The sequence below is a fragment of the Pelodiscus sinensis genome, chromosome 1 (genome assembly GCF_052426305.1).
Source record: "Pelodiscus sinensis isolate ZL-2025 chromosome 1, ASM5242630v1, whole genome shotgun sequence".
Classification (NCBI taxonomy): Eukaryota; Metazoa; Chordata; order Testudines; family Trionychidae; genus Pelodiscus; species Pelodiscus sinensis.
The window spans coordinates 176,704,130-176,720,557 of record NC_143052.1 but is presented as its reverse complement, the minus strand read 5'-3'; the positions used below and the strand labels follow the sequence as shown (position 1 = coordinate 176,720,557).

The following is a 16,428-nucleotide window of genomic DNA, read 5'->3' as shown; positions in this document are numbered from 1 at the left end:
CAGCATTGGGATCATAAAGGATTATTGCACAGAATAAATAAAGATCTCCAACTTATTTTATTTAGCCTTTCATAGTAGGTTTGATTATTAAATAGATTTTTCTTGGAAATGTGTGTAAAGTGTCTAGAGTACAGTCTTTTAATTCTGTGCTTTGCATATTAGCCTCTCTGTTTCTATACAGAATTGAATAGCTAGTAGTTCAAGGAAGGGGATTTAAATCTTCATTCTCATCTCTATTAGGTGGAGTGACTAGCTGTTCAGAGGGAACCAGCAACAGGGACAGTTTTAGACTTGAGGATGAAGTCCCTTACACTGGACCCTTCTGTGGACGAGCCAAAGTACACACCGACTTCACACCGAGTCCTTATGATACGGACTCTCTCAAAATCAAGGTGAGACATTTGTTATGTAAGGAGTTTGTTCATTCGTTTCTGATGTGTATGGGTATATAGCTCTTTAAAACAGACACAGTCATTTTAGCAAAACCTTTTTATAGAGTCAGTTCATAGTGAGCTGTCAAACCTAGTGTTGCAGGGTCTCTGAGTTAGGGGACTCCACCCTACCAAAATCCAGTTGAAATGTCAATGTGTGGTATACTCTTTATACTCTAGCCCCATTCAGTGGGAATGGGTGCTACTTTCGACTGGTGATCCTGGGAAATCAGGATGACTCTGGTTTTTCAGGGTTAGCTGGTATATTTCACAGCCTCAGTCCTTCTACACAGGACACCTCCATCCACTGTTCCCCTAAACCTCTTCGTAAGCACATACTTAAACGATAAAAATATTCCACATTGCATTTCCCTAATCCAGAGGGCCTGGCAAAGATGTCTGGGGCAAGTGAAGGTGGAGAAAGTTGCACTATGAGCTTTTTCACTGAGGTGGGCAGCCCAACAGAATAGCATTACAGGGAACCCAACTTTTCCTTGAGAAGATGCTGTCCACATATCATCTCTTCCAAAGCCTCCCTTCTCTCCAGATTCTCAGTCAGTGTTCCCAGTGCCATCATCTTCCCATTTGCTCCAATCTATAATCCAGTCCTCATTTTTGAGTTTGCCCTCTCATCCAGATGGTATCCAAATGTTGATTCTTTTTCCTTTTACCTTCTCCAAGAGGCACCTTCTCCTCTTTGAGCAGATTTGCCAAAATTCTCACCCAGACCTTCAACATCTTGACTGCTGCAACCCCCTCCTCTGACCTTGGCTACTGTAACCTCGTTTCTCTTGAGTCCATTTAAAACACTCGTGCCAAAATCATATTTCTTGATTGTTACTTTGATTGTTAGCCCATGTACGCTATTCTGCTGACTCCTCCTTCTCACCCACATCTAATACAAGCTTTGTACATCAGTTTTAAAGCACTACATGACAAAGTTCTTCCCTGTTTACTTTTTATGCTACTTTATATTCTCAGTCTCAGCCTTTGTTCTGTGATTGTTTTTACCACCAGTTATTCTATCAGTTCCCAAAGCACCTCAGCTAATTGGGAACCAAATGGCATAACTATGAAGTCATGTAAATTTCTCACTATTAAGGCAGCTTGTTTTAGAGTTATGAGCTGTCTGCTGCTTAGGGCTGGAAACTTGTGAGTACAGTACATAAATTTTCAGCACTGTTCAATCAAAGCTCAAGCCTTAGCTCTGACTTGGCTTTGAACCCCCAGGCTGAACATAAATTAGTCAGATTCAAATCTCTTGAATGCCTCCCCTATATATATATATATATATATTAGACCTTTCAAAAAACATGGTGTCTTCACTTCATGGGACTGTGTACAAACATTTCCTTACCTTTCATTTCATGTGGCTTCCTACCTCAGAGTTTAATGGTCAAACAAACTCAAAACCTGGTGAAACCCTAAACTTTGCATGATTGGCTTTGGCTGAAATGTATTCGAGTTTTGCAGAGTTTATAAAAAACATTTTAATAAACTGGGTCTCAATTTCAAGTTTACAACAAAATCTCAAACCAGATGGGTTTGGAGATTTGCTGCATATGCTTTGTATGACACTATTTGAAACAGGATGGTAAATGTTTATTTTAAGGTTAAATTTTATAAAGTCTCATCCCATATGTGGGGATCGACAGGTTGCATTGTGTTGTCCATACAAGCAGAAAAAAGATCTACTTTCTGCCCTCTACTTCTCAACAGGAGTTCACAGAGCCAGGGCCCATCTTACCAAACATTACTCTGCAACTGTTTTCTGAAATTTTGTAACAGCAAGAAGTATTCCCAACTTGTGCAAAGAGAGTTACTTCACTCCAGAACATTAAAGTTGCTTCTGTTCAATGTCATCTGGATAGTTATTTTGTTCTTGCTTCATTGAGGTAACAGGACACATATTACTAACGGTCGGTCTCCCTCTGATTTGATGTACCTTTTTTCCCCCTCTAGAAAGGAGACATTATAGACATCATCTGCAAAACCCCCATGGGTATGTGGACAGGCATGCTGAATAACAAGGTGGGGTACTTCAAATTCATTTACGTCGATATTATTCTGGAAGAGGAACTCACGCCCAGGAAGATAAAGGCACACAGAAGGAGCAAAAGGGCCAAGCCTAAATCTCTGCAGGAACTTTTGGAGCGGGTCCATCTTCAGGTCAGCAAACACACTCCTAGTTGTGTGTGGAATGTGTTGTTTCAGTGCGCTTGCTCTTATTTTTTCAATAGAGCCAAGTCCAAAATGGCAAATTCCAGCAGTTCAGGAAATATTAATAGCCCAGAAGATACTACTTCCTTCCGTTTTCTAACCTGTGTGTATGTGGAGGTGAGGATGGTGGTTGTCAAAGGGTATGTGTACACTACAGAGTTTTGTCGGAAAACAGCCGTTTTTCCAAGAAAACCTGAGTTACGTCCACCCTGCAATCGCATTCTTCCGAAAGTAAATCGGAAGAACAGAGGGTTTTTTTCTGGCATTGGTAATCCTCTTTCTACGAGGAAGAAGCCTTTTTCCGAAAGAGTTCTTTCGGAAAAAAGGCGTATGTGGATGGGGAAGAGGGAGTTCTTTCGAAAGAAGTGGAAAGAGGAAAAAGCACTGTTGCGCTGGTGGCCACTCCATCCACAATAATCACAGCTTACATGCAAGATAGCGTCCATTCAGTGTGGATGCTATCTTTCGAAAAAGCAGATCGCTTTTTCAATGTGCTTTTGTGTGTGGATACTCTCTTTCGGAAGAAGTTTTTTCAGAAGATCTCTTCCGATAAAAGGTTCTTCCCAAAGAATCCTGCAGTCTAGACATAGCCAAAATGAGACAAGAGAATGAAGTAATCCTTCATTTACTATGCCTTTTTTTTAGTTGGTAAGGTCCTTGGGAAAGAGGCAATCTTTTTTTAGTACAGGCATATAGTGTGGCTAACCCCATAGAACCTGATTTCTAATTGGGTCTCTATGTATTACTGCACTATAGATCATAAACAACAATAATGATATTGCACTGGTGTTTGTGTGGGAATGAATCACTTCTCTCTGGAGCAACATGCATACACACACACACACAGTTGCAGGCACGCTGAATAACAGTACATTCGTCCTAAGGCCATCTACGTTGTTCCCTGCATGATCTCTCTGGCTAGTACCAGTAAAAACAAAATAGCCAGCCTGTTTGAATTTACAAGGAAGTAACGCTATGTGCTGTAGGCTTGCTGTCTACACTAACTTTTTGATGCTACATTTCCAAGCCTATAAAAGTACATTAGTGAAAAAGAATCCCTTTGTGTACTTACTTTTGGTTTATAACAGACTGATACTTCATCTTCTTTATGACTGGAAAAAGTTGGACTACATTTTTTTTCTGGATACATAAAATCTGAATGCTGCTGCTTTGACTGTTTTATCAATGGAATAAATATTGTGACAGACATAAAATAATAAAAATGATAGCATGTATACAACACTACAGTTTCAAAGCAGTTTACAAACCTTAATTAATCTTCAAAATTTCCCACTGCATGTTAGTAATCTAAATATTATTGAGCAAATGTATCACGTGACTTGAATTTGGCTGCTGAGCTTCATTTTACAAATCAGTAACTGGAGAGGCAGAGAGGTTGTGAATAACCCAAGGTCACAGCCTGAGACAGCAGTGAGTAGTACACCAGAAGCTCCTCGTTTCAGCCCTATCTATACTCCATTTTCTGTTATAAAAGAAAGACAAATTATTTTCAGAAAGTATGTTACATTAAACTACAGAAGAGACCCAAGCTACAAAGATCAGACATTTACAATGTTTAGGGATGAATGAATCTGGGGTTTTGGTTTGTCTTGTTTGATCCAAGTACTGAAATTTTGGTGTTATTAGAATGAAGGGGTTTGGTTTATTCCATCTCTAATAAACAATATAAACTCTCTCAGAGGGTACGTCTAGACTGCAGAGTTTTTCTGGGATACCTGGAAAAGCTCTGCCACATCCAAGGAATGCATTTGCTTTTCAGAAAAAATTTCGGAAAAGCAGATGCGTTTTTTTCGGCATCCCTGTATACCTCGTTCTATGAGGAAGAAGGGATGTCTGAAAGAGGCTTTTTTCCAACATTTGGCCCAGTGTAGACAAGCCAATTGTTGGAAAAATAACTTTCGGAAGAAAAGCAGGAAAAGATACGCAAACTGCAGTTTGCAATTTACATATCTTTTTCTGAAAGAAATTTGTAGTCTAGACACAAACTTGGAGTCGTCTGCATAGTTATTCTGTTCTTGTTTTTATTTTTCCCCTGGCCTATTAATGAATCATATTCTGAATTCTGTATCAGAGTTATCCCTCCAGGCAATCCAACTTTAATTTAACAATAACTAATTAGAAAATATAAAGGACAATAATGCTCTTAATTTCATTGTGTGGCCTTTTGAATGGCTTATCTCATGCAGTAGACACTAAAGGATGCCTGTCATTATGGATATGTTTTACAGTTCCAAACAGTCCATGATGAAAATAGAAAACTTTTAGTTTCCAACAGGAATACAATACAAAGTCTTTTATGAAAGTCTTCTCATGTTTCTCAAATTAATATGGGAGTGTTATAAACACTGGGCCAGATCCTCATATGCTATAAATCAGATTCAATGAAGTTACTCTGATTTACACAAGCTGGAGTCTGGCCTGCTGTCAGCAGTTTGGATAGTAATAGATTAGACAATGTTACAGTTCAATTAGATAAATCCAGTCTGGATGTGAAGTGTTAGTGTGTCTGAGGTACACTTAGACATGTTGCAGGATGGTTCACATTATGGGCATAATGAGGAAGGGAACAGTAACTTGGCAGCTCTCTGTAATAAAAGCCCAGAGGCAGTCTCAGTGCTCCAGGAGTCATGATGACTTTTCTCCCCATTTCCACCAAAAATGAAAGAGAGAAATTGTGATTGTGTCTCTAAGGCTACATCTAGACTGCAAGCAGTACTTTCGAAAAAGCAAGCCGCTTTTTCGAAAGAGAGCACCCAGGCAGTCTGGATGCTCTCTTTCGAAAAAGCCCTGTTTGCATTCAAGAACGCCTTTTTTTGAAAGAGCACTTTCGAAAAAAGGCATTTTCCTCGTGAAATGAGGAGTACCACCATCGAAAGAAAAGCCGCGTTCTTTCGATTTAATTTCGAAAGAACGCGGCTGTAGTCTAGACGCAGGTGAAGTTTTTTCGAAAAAACCCTACAGTCTAGACACAGCCTAACTGAACCTGATGATTGCTTACTAAAGGAATTGTGTGCTTTACCTTTTGTAGGAATACTCATCTACTCTCTTGCTAAATGGCTATGAGACTTTGGAGGATTTAAAGGACCTACAAGAGAGCCATTTGATTGAACTAAATATTACAAACCCAGAAGACAGGTCAAGATTACTGTCTGCAGTTGAAAATCTCCAGGACTATGAAAGTAAGTGTGTAAATTTACATTCGATGTTATGGTCTCATTTTAAATGGAGACACAAACATATTTAAAATAATTTTGACTTCAGAAAATGTCCATATATTAGACTTTTTCCTCAAATAGGAGAAATTCCAGAAAAATTAACTTAGATACTGTTTTACCCTCTCCCAGAAATATATGAATGCCCTCCTAATCTTCAACATATTTGTGAGATAGACCAGCGCTATCATCCCTGATTTACAGATAAGGTTGAGGCACAAAATGGATAAGTGACACCAAGGAGTTCTGTGACTAACCAAGAAATTCAAATTAGATTTCCCATGTTCCAGACTTACTTCCTAGAAATTAATTAAAACATGTTTGGCATTAGAAATGATTTCCTGCAGAGGAAGATCTTCAACTTCTTCTCCTTTCCATGCACTGTTCTTCCAGTTTCACTTCTGGTAACAACCTTGAAATTTGCTAGAGTTTGTAGTACAGATCAGCAAACAATTGTTTGCATAAAACAGTAGTAGATCTGTACCCTTAGTTCAAAATTAAACTGAACTGGATCTTGTTTGAGGTTCAAGTTGTTTTTAGCTTTCCTTTTTTATCCTTATTTGCACTTGCTCCTTTCACTTCCTGGACTTGGAAGTACAACAACACATGCATTTGTTGTTATATTTCCAGCCTGATTTCTAATTCAAAATAGTTCAGATAAATTCCTATAAATAGTTACATACTTGGATACTTATCCAGACCAGGCCTAAGTAGAGTCTTGAGCCTTCTTGAGCAACCTCTTTGGCAGATATGCACTCTAAATTGAGGATCCTCTGGAAGAAAAAATTGGGACTTGGGAATGCAAAGTCTCTGATAAACATTTTAAGGATTTCTTAGGAATGCAAGCTTACAGCTCATCAAGAGCAGTAGCTCATCTACAACCCCCCAGTCTGGCTGATAACTTAGATGGAGTGAATTTCTCTCCACCACTCAGTGATTCTTCTGCACCTGGCCACACATCGAACACATAAAGCTCCGTTATTCGGAGATTTACCTCAAGTGGGAACCCCTATCTTATATACATATTCTGCTTCTCTGAGTTCAAAGACTTCCTCTGGCTGGCTTAGCACTCTCCCCGCCCCAGTTTTCTGTCTGGATCTTTTGGGACCCCTTATTCTGAGACCATATTTGGGTCTGTTTGGATCTCTCTCTGTCCATTACTATGTCTCCTTGTCCAAGATGGAAAGAAGAGAGACTCCATGCCAAGAGAGGTAGTTCAAATGGCTTTCTCTGTCCTCATGGTTATCTATGGACCAGGTGACAGATACACATCAGAAAGTCATTTGTTGTCCTGTAGATGTTTTCAGCTGAATGCAGGGGAGAGGCCTTGCCAGTATAGTAGATACAGTGATTGACATGAGGATGAAGAGGAGCAAGCCTGGAAGAAAAGAGAGAACTATCCCCATTGTTTACTCTGTATTTTGGGTGGAGCCCTCCTCCCTTGGCTTGCCTTTGCACTGTGCATATGAATCCATATGCATGTAGGCTGCTAACTGACCATGCGGCACATTCTGTATATTTTATTCTACATGTTCCACATCAACAATTAAACAAAACAGGGACAGAAAATGCTCAAGCTATAGTTTTACAAAGATTTTCCTATTGGTACAAATTATGAGTAATTTTAACAGGCTTCTGCAGTCCTGAAATACTGTTCCAGTATGATGCTGTTATGGTTTACTGGTTTAAATACTCAAGCATTACAGGAAGCCATAACCATCTAAACTCTTTAACAGGCAGACATCAGTTAGTGTCTTTCTCCCACTTTTTTAAGCACTTGATGTTCTTTATATTCCCAAGCCAACAAATGTACAAGGATCAGGGGAAAATGTTTTTAACCTGGGATAGCCTTTTCATATTCTTTACATTAAATCTTGACTAATTAATCCTTATTATCCATGCAGGGCTGGGTAAACTCTTCTAGGGGCCTGGGCCTATTAGATTTTGTAAGATCCCTAGGCTCCAGGTGGAACAAAAAATGAGAGGTTCAAAGTGTGGGAGGATGCTGTGGGTTGAGGTGGAGGAGGGTTGTTGGGGAGAGGGATCTGTGCAGGGATTCTGACTGGGGTGGAGCTGGGATGAGGAGTTTGGGTGCAGGATAGGGCTCTAGGGACATGGGTTTGTAGTGCAGGAGGGGGCTCAGGGCAGGAGGTTGAAATGTGGGGTCTGGGTGGGAGTTAGGGTGTGGGCTGGGGTTCAGGGCTAGGGCAGAGGGTTGGGGTTCAGGGTCTGGGAGGGACTTAAGAAGTGGGATGAGGCTCAGGGCTGGGGCAGCGAATTGTGGTGCAGTGCGCTTCCTTGGAGTAGAACCACTTTGGGATTCCCAGCTAGTTGCAGGGGCAGAGCCTGCAGATAAGGGCAGCATGGGATGGAGCTTCCCCCGGTGCTTGCAGTGACGTGGCTCCAGCCAAGTATGGGGGATGACAGCATGCGGAGCCCCTCCGTATGGCCAGACAACATGCAAGGGCTTTAGTGCCTGCAGCCCAGCACCCCAGGCTATGGGAGTGTCACAAAAAGATTTGGACTTTTGGTGGACAGGAAATCTTTTTGCCAGACCTCCTTAGCCTGGGACCCTGGGCTGTAGCTCTTATAGCCCCTTTCTTAATCCAGCCCTGCATCCTTTGCCAGCGTGGGTTTATGCCATGGTTCCTCAGGCAGAATAGTATGCTTGAAAATATTTGTGCTGCAGTTGAACAACTGAAACTCTTATAATTGTTCTGTAAATAATAAATCTTGTTATGTGCTCCTTGTTTAAAGGTTATTGATGATGTGTTGCAATATGAGATCCATGGGTGAAATGAATAATTGGTTCACATCAGCTTTGAATACACAAGTTTTTCAGTTCAGTCAAATGATATTTTCAAAAAGCAGAATAGTGAATGAACCTCAATTCAGGAGAACATTTAAGCATGTGCTTACTTAAAACCTTTGATTAAGTCCCAGAGGTGCTAGTAGGACTTTTGTATGCTTAACTTTAAGCACAAATTCAAGGAAAATGCTCTCCTGAATTAGGAGCATGGTGATGAAGCTGACCTTATCTGATTGCCAGAGCACAGAAGAATTTGTCAATGGATTGATGAGGAGAGAAGTAATGTACAAAATTTGACACGACACTCTAAAGTACAAAGATGTTAAGAACTAAAATTGATACAACTGCATAGAGGAATATAAATAGGCCATTCCATCAAGTAGTTACAACAAAAGAAGGGAAGCCAAGACGACCTTGGGGTTAAGTCCAACCTGAGTGTCTGATTCACTATGTGACCTTGGTCATCTCAATTGACCTCCTTGTGCTTCAGTCAAACCAAGTGGGAAAAATAGGCTGCAAAAGTTGGACAGCATTTTTATAAATGAACTCTGCATCTGAACTGAAATTTCCTAGGTTAATATATATGTTTAAATGGGCATGACTCAGTCCAGCATAAATGATATTTTAATTAAAATTGATTTTCTGCTGAGCTTAGAAGTAGGCAGCATAATTACCCTCTGCTACAAGGTAATGTTTACTGGCCGTAGAAGTTAGATGGAGGCACAGTAGATAAAACTTGAGCATGCATCTAGGTAAAAATAATGTTCTTTCTTTATACTGTGTGAAATAGTGCTGATGGCATATTTCTGTTCTAAGTTTGCCTTTCCCTCAGAAATTGAAACAGTTCCACAGTTTTGCACTGTAGTGGGGTTCCAGTGAAGCTTTTGTCTGAATCCTTGATGGAAGTCTAAGTTATGATCCAAAGTTGAAATGCAAGGTTTCCTGAAATACAACAACAATATTATTCATAATATTCAGACTCCACTTGGATATGGAAGCAGATGATCATTAAAAGCATAGATTTAAGATACAGGTTTTTTTCCCCCTATTCAGGTCCTTCTCTGACCTCTAGTATAAATCAGAGCAACCTCAGGACAGCTCTAACTTACATTCTTCTTGTATGGTTCCAGGGTAGCGGAGAACAGCAATACTGTAATGCCACATTTCTCAAACTGTGGGTCCCGACCCCCTGGCAGGTTGCGAGCAACTTAGAGGGGGGTTGCGAGCAACTTAGAGGGGAGTCATGGAATTACAAAGTTTAAGAACCCCATCTGTAATGCATTTTAACATGCCCTTGACAGTGCTCCCAATCTACATTCTTGGCCAAGGGCTGGGAGCAGGACCAGTGGAAAGTGCATTTGCTAATATTACACCTAAGACCCTATGCTTAGGAGCTGTTCTTGGGGACCATTTCTCACCCACTTTAAGCCTTTTTATACTGCCAAAGTGGCATTAAATGAGCCTTTATGTAATTGAGAAACAAGCCCATAGCTTAGTTCACATGTCTGGAGAAGCAAGTATTAGTAGCAGCAAATTCCTCATATGCAATTGATTTCGATGAGGCTCTTGCTCACTGCCCATAATAGGCTTCTTTTAGGGACTCTCCATGATAGCATTTGCCCTCACACCTAATAAGGTTGCTGATGCGAGGGAGGAAATGGGGGATATCTTTCCCCTATAAGAAAGAACGGTCAGGAAAACAACATTCCACCCCACACTAGAACCTTTGGCAGAAAGCACCCTATCAGGATTAGCTTGTAGAAAGGAAACCCCCAGAGATTTGACAGCAGTTATGTCCTAGGAAATAGAAACTTCATCATCCCTAATTTCTCATCTTGCCAGGGTCTCCCAATGGTTATTCAAAAGTACTGGTGTAATTAAATTGTGGTGTTTTGGACCAAATAGTCACAACATTGATAATTGCTTATTTGAGCCTGCAGAAATGTTCAGTCACGCGCACAAATAGCAATTGCTTTATTGCCAGGGACAAAGCATCATGGCCAAAGGCATTATCGTTGCTGTGACAGTAGTCAACATTAACCACGCTGGACAAAATATGGACCCCAGATTCCGCTTAATTTACACATTGCACCACCTGTTTAAGTCAATCAGATTGCACATATACCATGGAAAGATCAATCTTGGTTTGAACACCTTTTATTTTTATTAGTACTCAGAGAAGGTCCACTCTCCCATTATTCTGGAAACTGGCCAAAGGCTCATCAATTGCAAGCAGCATTCTGTCATCATCAGGGAGCCAGTCCCACAGTAATTTTTTTCTGAAGTATAAAATGGGTCATGTATTTAGTGAGAAAGTGTAGCAGCTGGACTACCCTTTCTTCCATTCAGGTATCAGTGTTTTTCACCTTTTCTCCCAGTCTCCTCTGCTGGATTCCTAATTTCAGGGGCAGAAAAGACTCTTTCTTTTCATTGTTCTCATTCAGGCTATGTCTACACAGGAGTTATTTTGGAATAACTGACGTTATTATGAAATAACAAAGAGTGTATCTACACTGCAAGCCATTATTTTGAAATAATGGTGAGCTGGAGAACCTCTTACTCTGACTCCTGTAACCGTCATTTTATGAGGCATAAGGGAAGTCGAAGGAAGCGTGTTCTTCCTTTGACTTCCTGATGTGTATACAGCGCCAAAAGCCGAATTAAGCTATTTCGACTTAAGCTATGCAATTGACATAGCTCAAGTTGCGTAGCTTAATTCAACTTTAGTCCTGCTATGCAGACATGCCCTTACTCTCTCAGTCTCAGATATTAATTCAATAGCCCCACTACTGATAGTCCAGCAGGAGTGCTGCAGAATGTCTTCAGCACTTGTACAAAGAAGTGGCCATGATTGAAATCTTAGTTCCACTGAATTCAATAGGATTTTTGCTAAAGCATAAATGTAATTGTTTTCCTGACAGTTTTAAATTATAAACTCTTTTCTGAAGGGATGTATCCTTTTACTAGTCCTGTCCATGCAGTAGTAGCAGTAGTAAATATTCCCAATCATTAACAAGTAGAAAAATTACATATGCATCATACATTCATCGTCAAAAACCTAAGGACTAATATTTCTTCAGTACTTGTAGTCTAATCACATAGTCTAAAATAGTATTGAAACATAGGTTTTCAAACTGTGGGATGCAGTGAGGTTATCAGGAAGCAGATGATGGGGTTCAGGGCTGGAGCCAGCCAGGTGTCTGAACCAGGGCAGGGCAGCACTGGAGAGTCCCCACTGGTCAGGGAAGGGAGCAAGAGAAAGAGCAGAGCCATCCTGCTCTGTCAGTAGCATATTTCCCTCATCTCCACTTCTTGGCTGCTAGGGACTGCTGAGAGGGTATGTCTACACTACCCCACTAGTTCGAACTAGCGGGGGTAATGTAGTCATCCGCAGTTGCAAATGAAGCCCGGGATTTGAATTTCCCGGGCTTCATTTGCATGAAGCCAGCCGGCGCCATTTTTAAATGCCGGCCAGTTCGAACCCCGTGCCGCGCGGCTTCATGCGGCATGGAGTAGCTAGTTTGGATTAAGCCTAATCCGAACTAGCTACTCCGTGCCACGTGTAGCCGCGCGGCACGGGGTTCGAACTGGCCGGCATTTAAAAATTGCGCCGGCTGGCTTCATGCAAATGAAGCCCGGGAAATTCAAATCCCGGGCTTCATTTGCAACTGCGGATGACTACATTACCCCCGCTAGTTCGAACTAGTGGGGTAGTGTAGACATACCCTGAGTTCTTTCTCCGTTGTCCCAGCTGGCTGGCCATAGCCCTGCATATTTTAAACCTTCCAAGTCCTGCAAGAGCAAGAGGTGGAGAATAGAGGCACAAGGAGGGCAAGGATCTTGTAGAGGCAGCTAGGCCTTGCCACTCGCATTTTCTGATGGGACATGGGACAGAGTGGGTGCGGCACTTATGTGACTTCCATGGAGAAGGGGGCATAGGAAAAAGCAGTTTGGAAAAAAGTTTATATTGGAATACTCATGTCAAAATTCTATATACTTGAGCTCCTCTGACCTTATCTTAGACAACTCTGACGGAAAGCTATTTATCTCATATGAAAGTTATTTACTATATGAAAAATAACATGCCTTCTACTTTTTGATAAGAGAGTGAGTTCTGATGAATCTGCAACACTTAACAGCAGTTGATTTTTATCTATTCCTTTTCCTGTGCAATGTATCTTTGACTGACATCCAGATTAACAGTACAAACTTACCTTTAATGATAAAGGGCTTGACTATGTCCAGGAAGTTAAGAACATGTAGGTGTAAAAGTCAAAGTTAAAAATAAGTATAGTTTTTAAATGTGAAGTAGGAGAACATGACATTTACACTGACTTAATATATATTTATAATGCTCAATATTATATTGAGGCAGCTTTAGTATTTATTGTTTGATCGATTTTTTTACTGAGAAAGTTAGTCTGTTTTTCTTGAAAAAAATACTTGTTTTGTTTGAAACTTTGGTTTTTCAGTGAAAAACAGAACAATATATTTTTTCAGACAATAAACACTGGAGCACTTTGGTTTTCAAATTTTTGTTTAAAAAATCCCAAGAAAACATCATTTCAAAGATTTGAAGGGAAATTTTTTCCACAGAAAATACTAATTTCTGACCAGCAATAATAATATAGTGGTGACACTGTGCAATTCAGAGTCTCAGCCTGCCTTTTGTAGTAAGTTAGTTTTTAACTCATTTGTCACAGATTGATTTTGTTACCAAAAATGTGTATGAAAATAATCTGCTTTTTAGCAAATTACAGTATTCCCATATATTTATAGCACACAAGAAATCAAACATCAGAGGAAATGTATATAATTCCTCTTATAGAAGTTTCAGCTTCTGCCATTTTGGGTCCAAATGTGTTTGTCATTGTGATAACACAATGCAAAAAACCCACAACAGATCCATTTGTGTACAAGAAATTATATTATTCAGATGAACATAGTCAAACAGTCATCTTTTAATGAAACAAACACATAGAATAACCAAAAGTGGCATTTTAAAAATTCATCCAATAATTCTGTTCAATCTCATTTAAAAAAAAGAAAATACAGTAACAAAAACGATAGAAGACTAAGCTTCCTTTTTGACCTTAAGACTGAAAACAGCATTAACACTTTTTAGGTCACTGCTTGACAAGACAGAGATGATTCTACAGAAGCTGATAAAAACACTTGCAAGTGACATAAACTGACCACGGGATGACAGTTGAGGAATAGGAAGACCTTCTGAGTTCAGCCTCTAAGGAAGGATTCATACAATAAATTGTTGAATTGTGTAAGCACACTATGACCAAGCAGACTTGTTTATTGCTGGCATTTGTTGAATGTAGCCTGAGCTAACGGAAAAGCTAAGTTAGGCATCACAGATATATCCTCTATTATCGTGGTGAACTGATAATAAATAAATATTACTACTACTACTACTCCTACTACTACTACTTCTACTACTAATAGTAATGGTAATAATATTCTCTTTAGCCAGAATTTTGATTAAGGAGGAAAAGGAAAAAAAATTCTAACAATGCCAAAATGTCCCATTTCCACATTTAAATTAAATATTGTAATTGTTTATTTTTACATGACTATCTATGAATCTTTTTGCATGCCTGCCTTTTTCAGGGAGCGGTTTGCCTCTTAAACCATAATTCTTCCTGGAGTATCAGCAATGCACACTATAAATATAACCAGAATCCCTAGCCTCCTGGTAGACATATGCCATGTAAGGCCATTCTATAAATGCACATAATTTACTCTATTTTCAATACACAGGATTCATATCCACTATAAATCTGTCATCATTAAAAATATAGTATTAATTGAGAATAAAACTGATCATTAATATAAAATTGAACAATAACTTTCTGATGACTATTCCTCTTCCCCACTTGTTCTCCTGAAAACTTTGTTTGCGTTTATGTAAATGTGCTTTTATTTCATTTTGGTATTACCTTCCCTAATTTAAGTCAGAGACAGTCAAGGAGACAGAACCACATTTCTTATGTATTTTAATCCTGCCAGACCTATGTGTTTAGATTTAGAACACAGATCTAGCATGTATTGATAACCCTTTGTACAAACCCCAGGCATACAACATACAACGATTTTCAAGACGAGCATGTTACTAGTTCATATATGACACTTTACATAACACCTTTTAGATACAGAGTAGCAACAATGTGTTACGTGTAGAGAGTATGTCAGGCCTGATATGAATTGCTGATAATGTAGTGAACCACCAGTGATCCTCTGTGCCAAATATATATCAAATTCATGGCATTTGCTATGTTCAATGAAATACTAGATTGTAGATAATTGAGAGATCAGTTTAAGCTCTTCCTGTTGAGGCAACATGTCTTTTTTCCATTCCCTGGTAGATTAATATTTTGGCTGACAAATGTTTTGAAAGCAAAACTTGTGTCTATTTAATGTGGGGAGATTTTCAACAGTATGAATGGCAGTTGAGTGACTAACTGCCCTTTGGGTCTTTGAAAATCTCACCCTTTTATTTATCTATGGCCAAATTTTCAGAAATGCTCAGCACCAGCAACTCTCACTGAAAAGCTAAGGTCTAGATTTTTAAACATATTTAGACCTTGCTGTGCTCAGCATTGCAAAGCCTAAGGGTACAAATGTCTAGATGTACGCTAAGTCTTGTTTTCAAAAGGGCTTTTGGATTTCATTGAGATTTAGGGTCCTCAGTGCCTAAGTCCCATTGAAATCCAAAGTACCTAAATCCCTTTTGAAAATAAGACTTAGGGTATGTTTACACTAGCCCCCTAGTTCAATCTAGGGAGGCTAATGAGGGCGACCAAAATTGCAAATGAAGCGCGGGATTTAAATATCCCGCACTTCATTAGCATGTTCCCGGCCGGTCGCCATTTTAGAAATTGACTAGCCTGAAGTAACTGCCCGCATCTACACGCGGCAGTGAAACGGGATTCTGAATTAAAGCCCTGAATCGAATTAGCTGTTATTCCTCCTGGAATGAGGTTTAACAGTTAATTCAATTTAGGGCTTTAATTCGGAATCCCGTTTCACTGCCACGTGACGCGGGAAGTTACTTCAGGCTAGTCAATTTCTAAAATGGCGACCGGCCGGGAACATGCTAATGAAGTGCAGGATATTTAAATCCCGTGCTTCATTTGCAATTTTGGTCGCCCTCATTAGCCTCCCTAGATTGAACTAGGGGGCTAGTGTAGACATACACTTAAATGCCTAACCCTGTCAGGCTTTCTAGTGCTGAGCACTGCAAGGACTAAATATCTTTAAAAATCTGATAGTTACTGCTTTTGAAAATCTGGCAACTTCATTTTGGTTCTAAAATAGGAACTGAGCTTTTTGGCAAATGTGGCCCGATATGTTGCTGCTTTTGAAAATCTTGTAATTGTATGGCATGGCTACCGTACCTAGCACTGTAAATAGACACATTTGATCTCTGCCTTATGGAGCTATAGCCTAAAGGTACAGCACCTACAATACATTTACACATCAAGCGCAGAAGGTTGAGGGAAGAATGTTAGATTATGATAATTAGGTCTTTCAAAGGGTTTTGAAAATGAAGAAAGGGAAGAGCCTGACATTATATAAACCCCAGTGTCACAATGCATTCTGCACAAGCAGACCCTTGAACCAGTACACAGGCCTTTTGATGTCTTTGGGGTTCAAGTACCCACCTGTGAGCAACATGTTACAGAATCATGTTCATGTTGAGTGGGCTGCAGTTGTTGTTAAT

At 39.8% G+C, this 16,428-nt stretch overlaps 1 protein-coding gene across 3 annotated transcripts in view; it reads left to right on the top strand.

Moving 5' to 3' along the window:
• SAMSN1 (SAM domain, SH3 domain and nuclear localization signals 1) overlaps positions 1-16,428 on the top strand; it is a 136,969-nt gene that overhangs the window by 118,082 nt on the left and 2,459 nt on the right. For all 3 annotated transcript variants that reach the window (XM_075909842.2, XM_075909844.2, XM_014580526.4), the window contains 3 exons: positions 241-392; positions 2,394-2,600; positions 5,701-5,851. In XM_075909842.2, the coding sequence (XP_075765957.1) occupies positions 241-392; positions 2,394-2,600; positions 5,701-5,851 (510 nt within the window). The remainder of the gene's footprint in view (positions 1-240; positions 393-2,393; positions 2,601-5,700; positions 5,852-16,428) is intronic.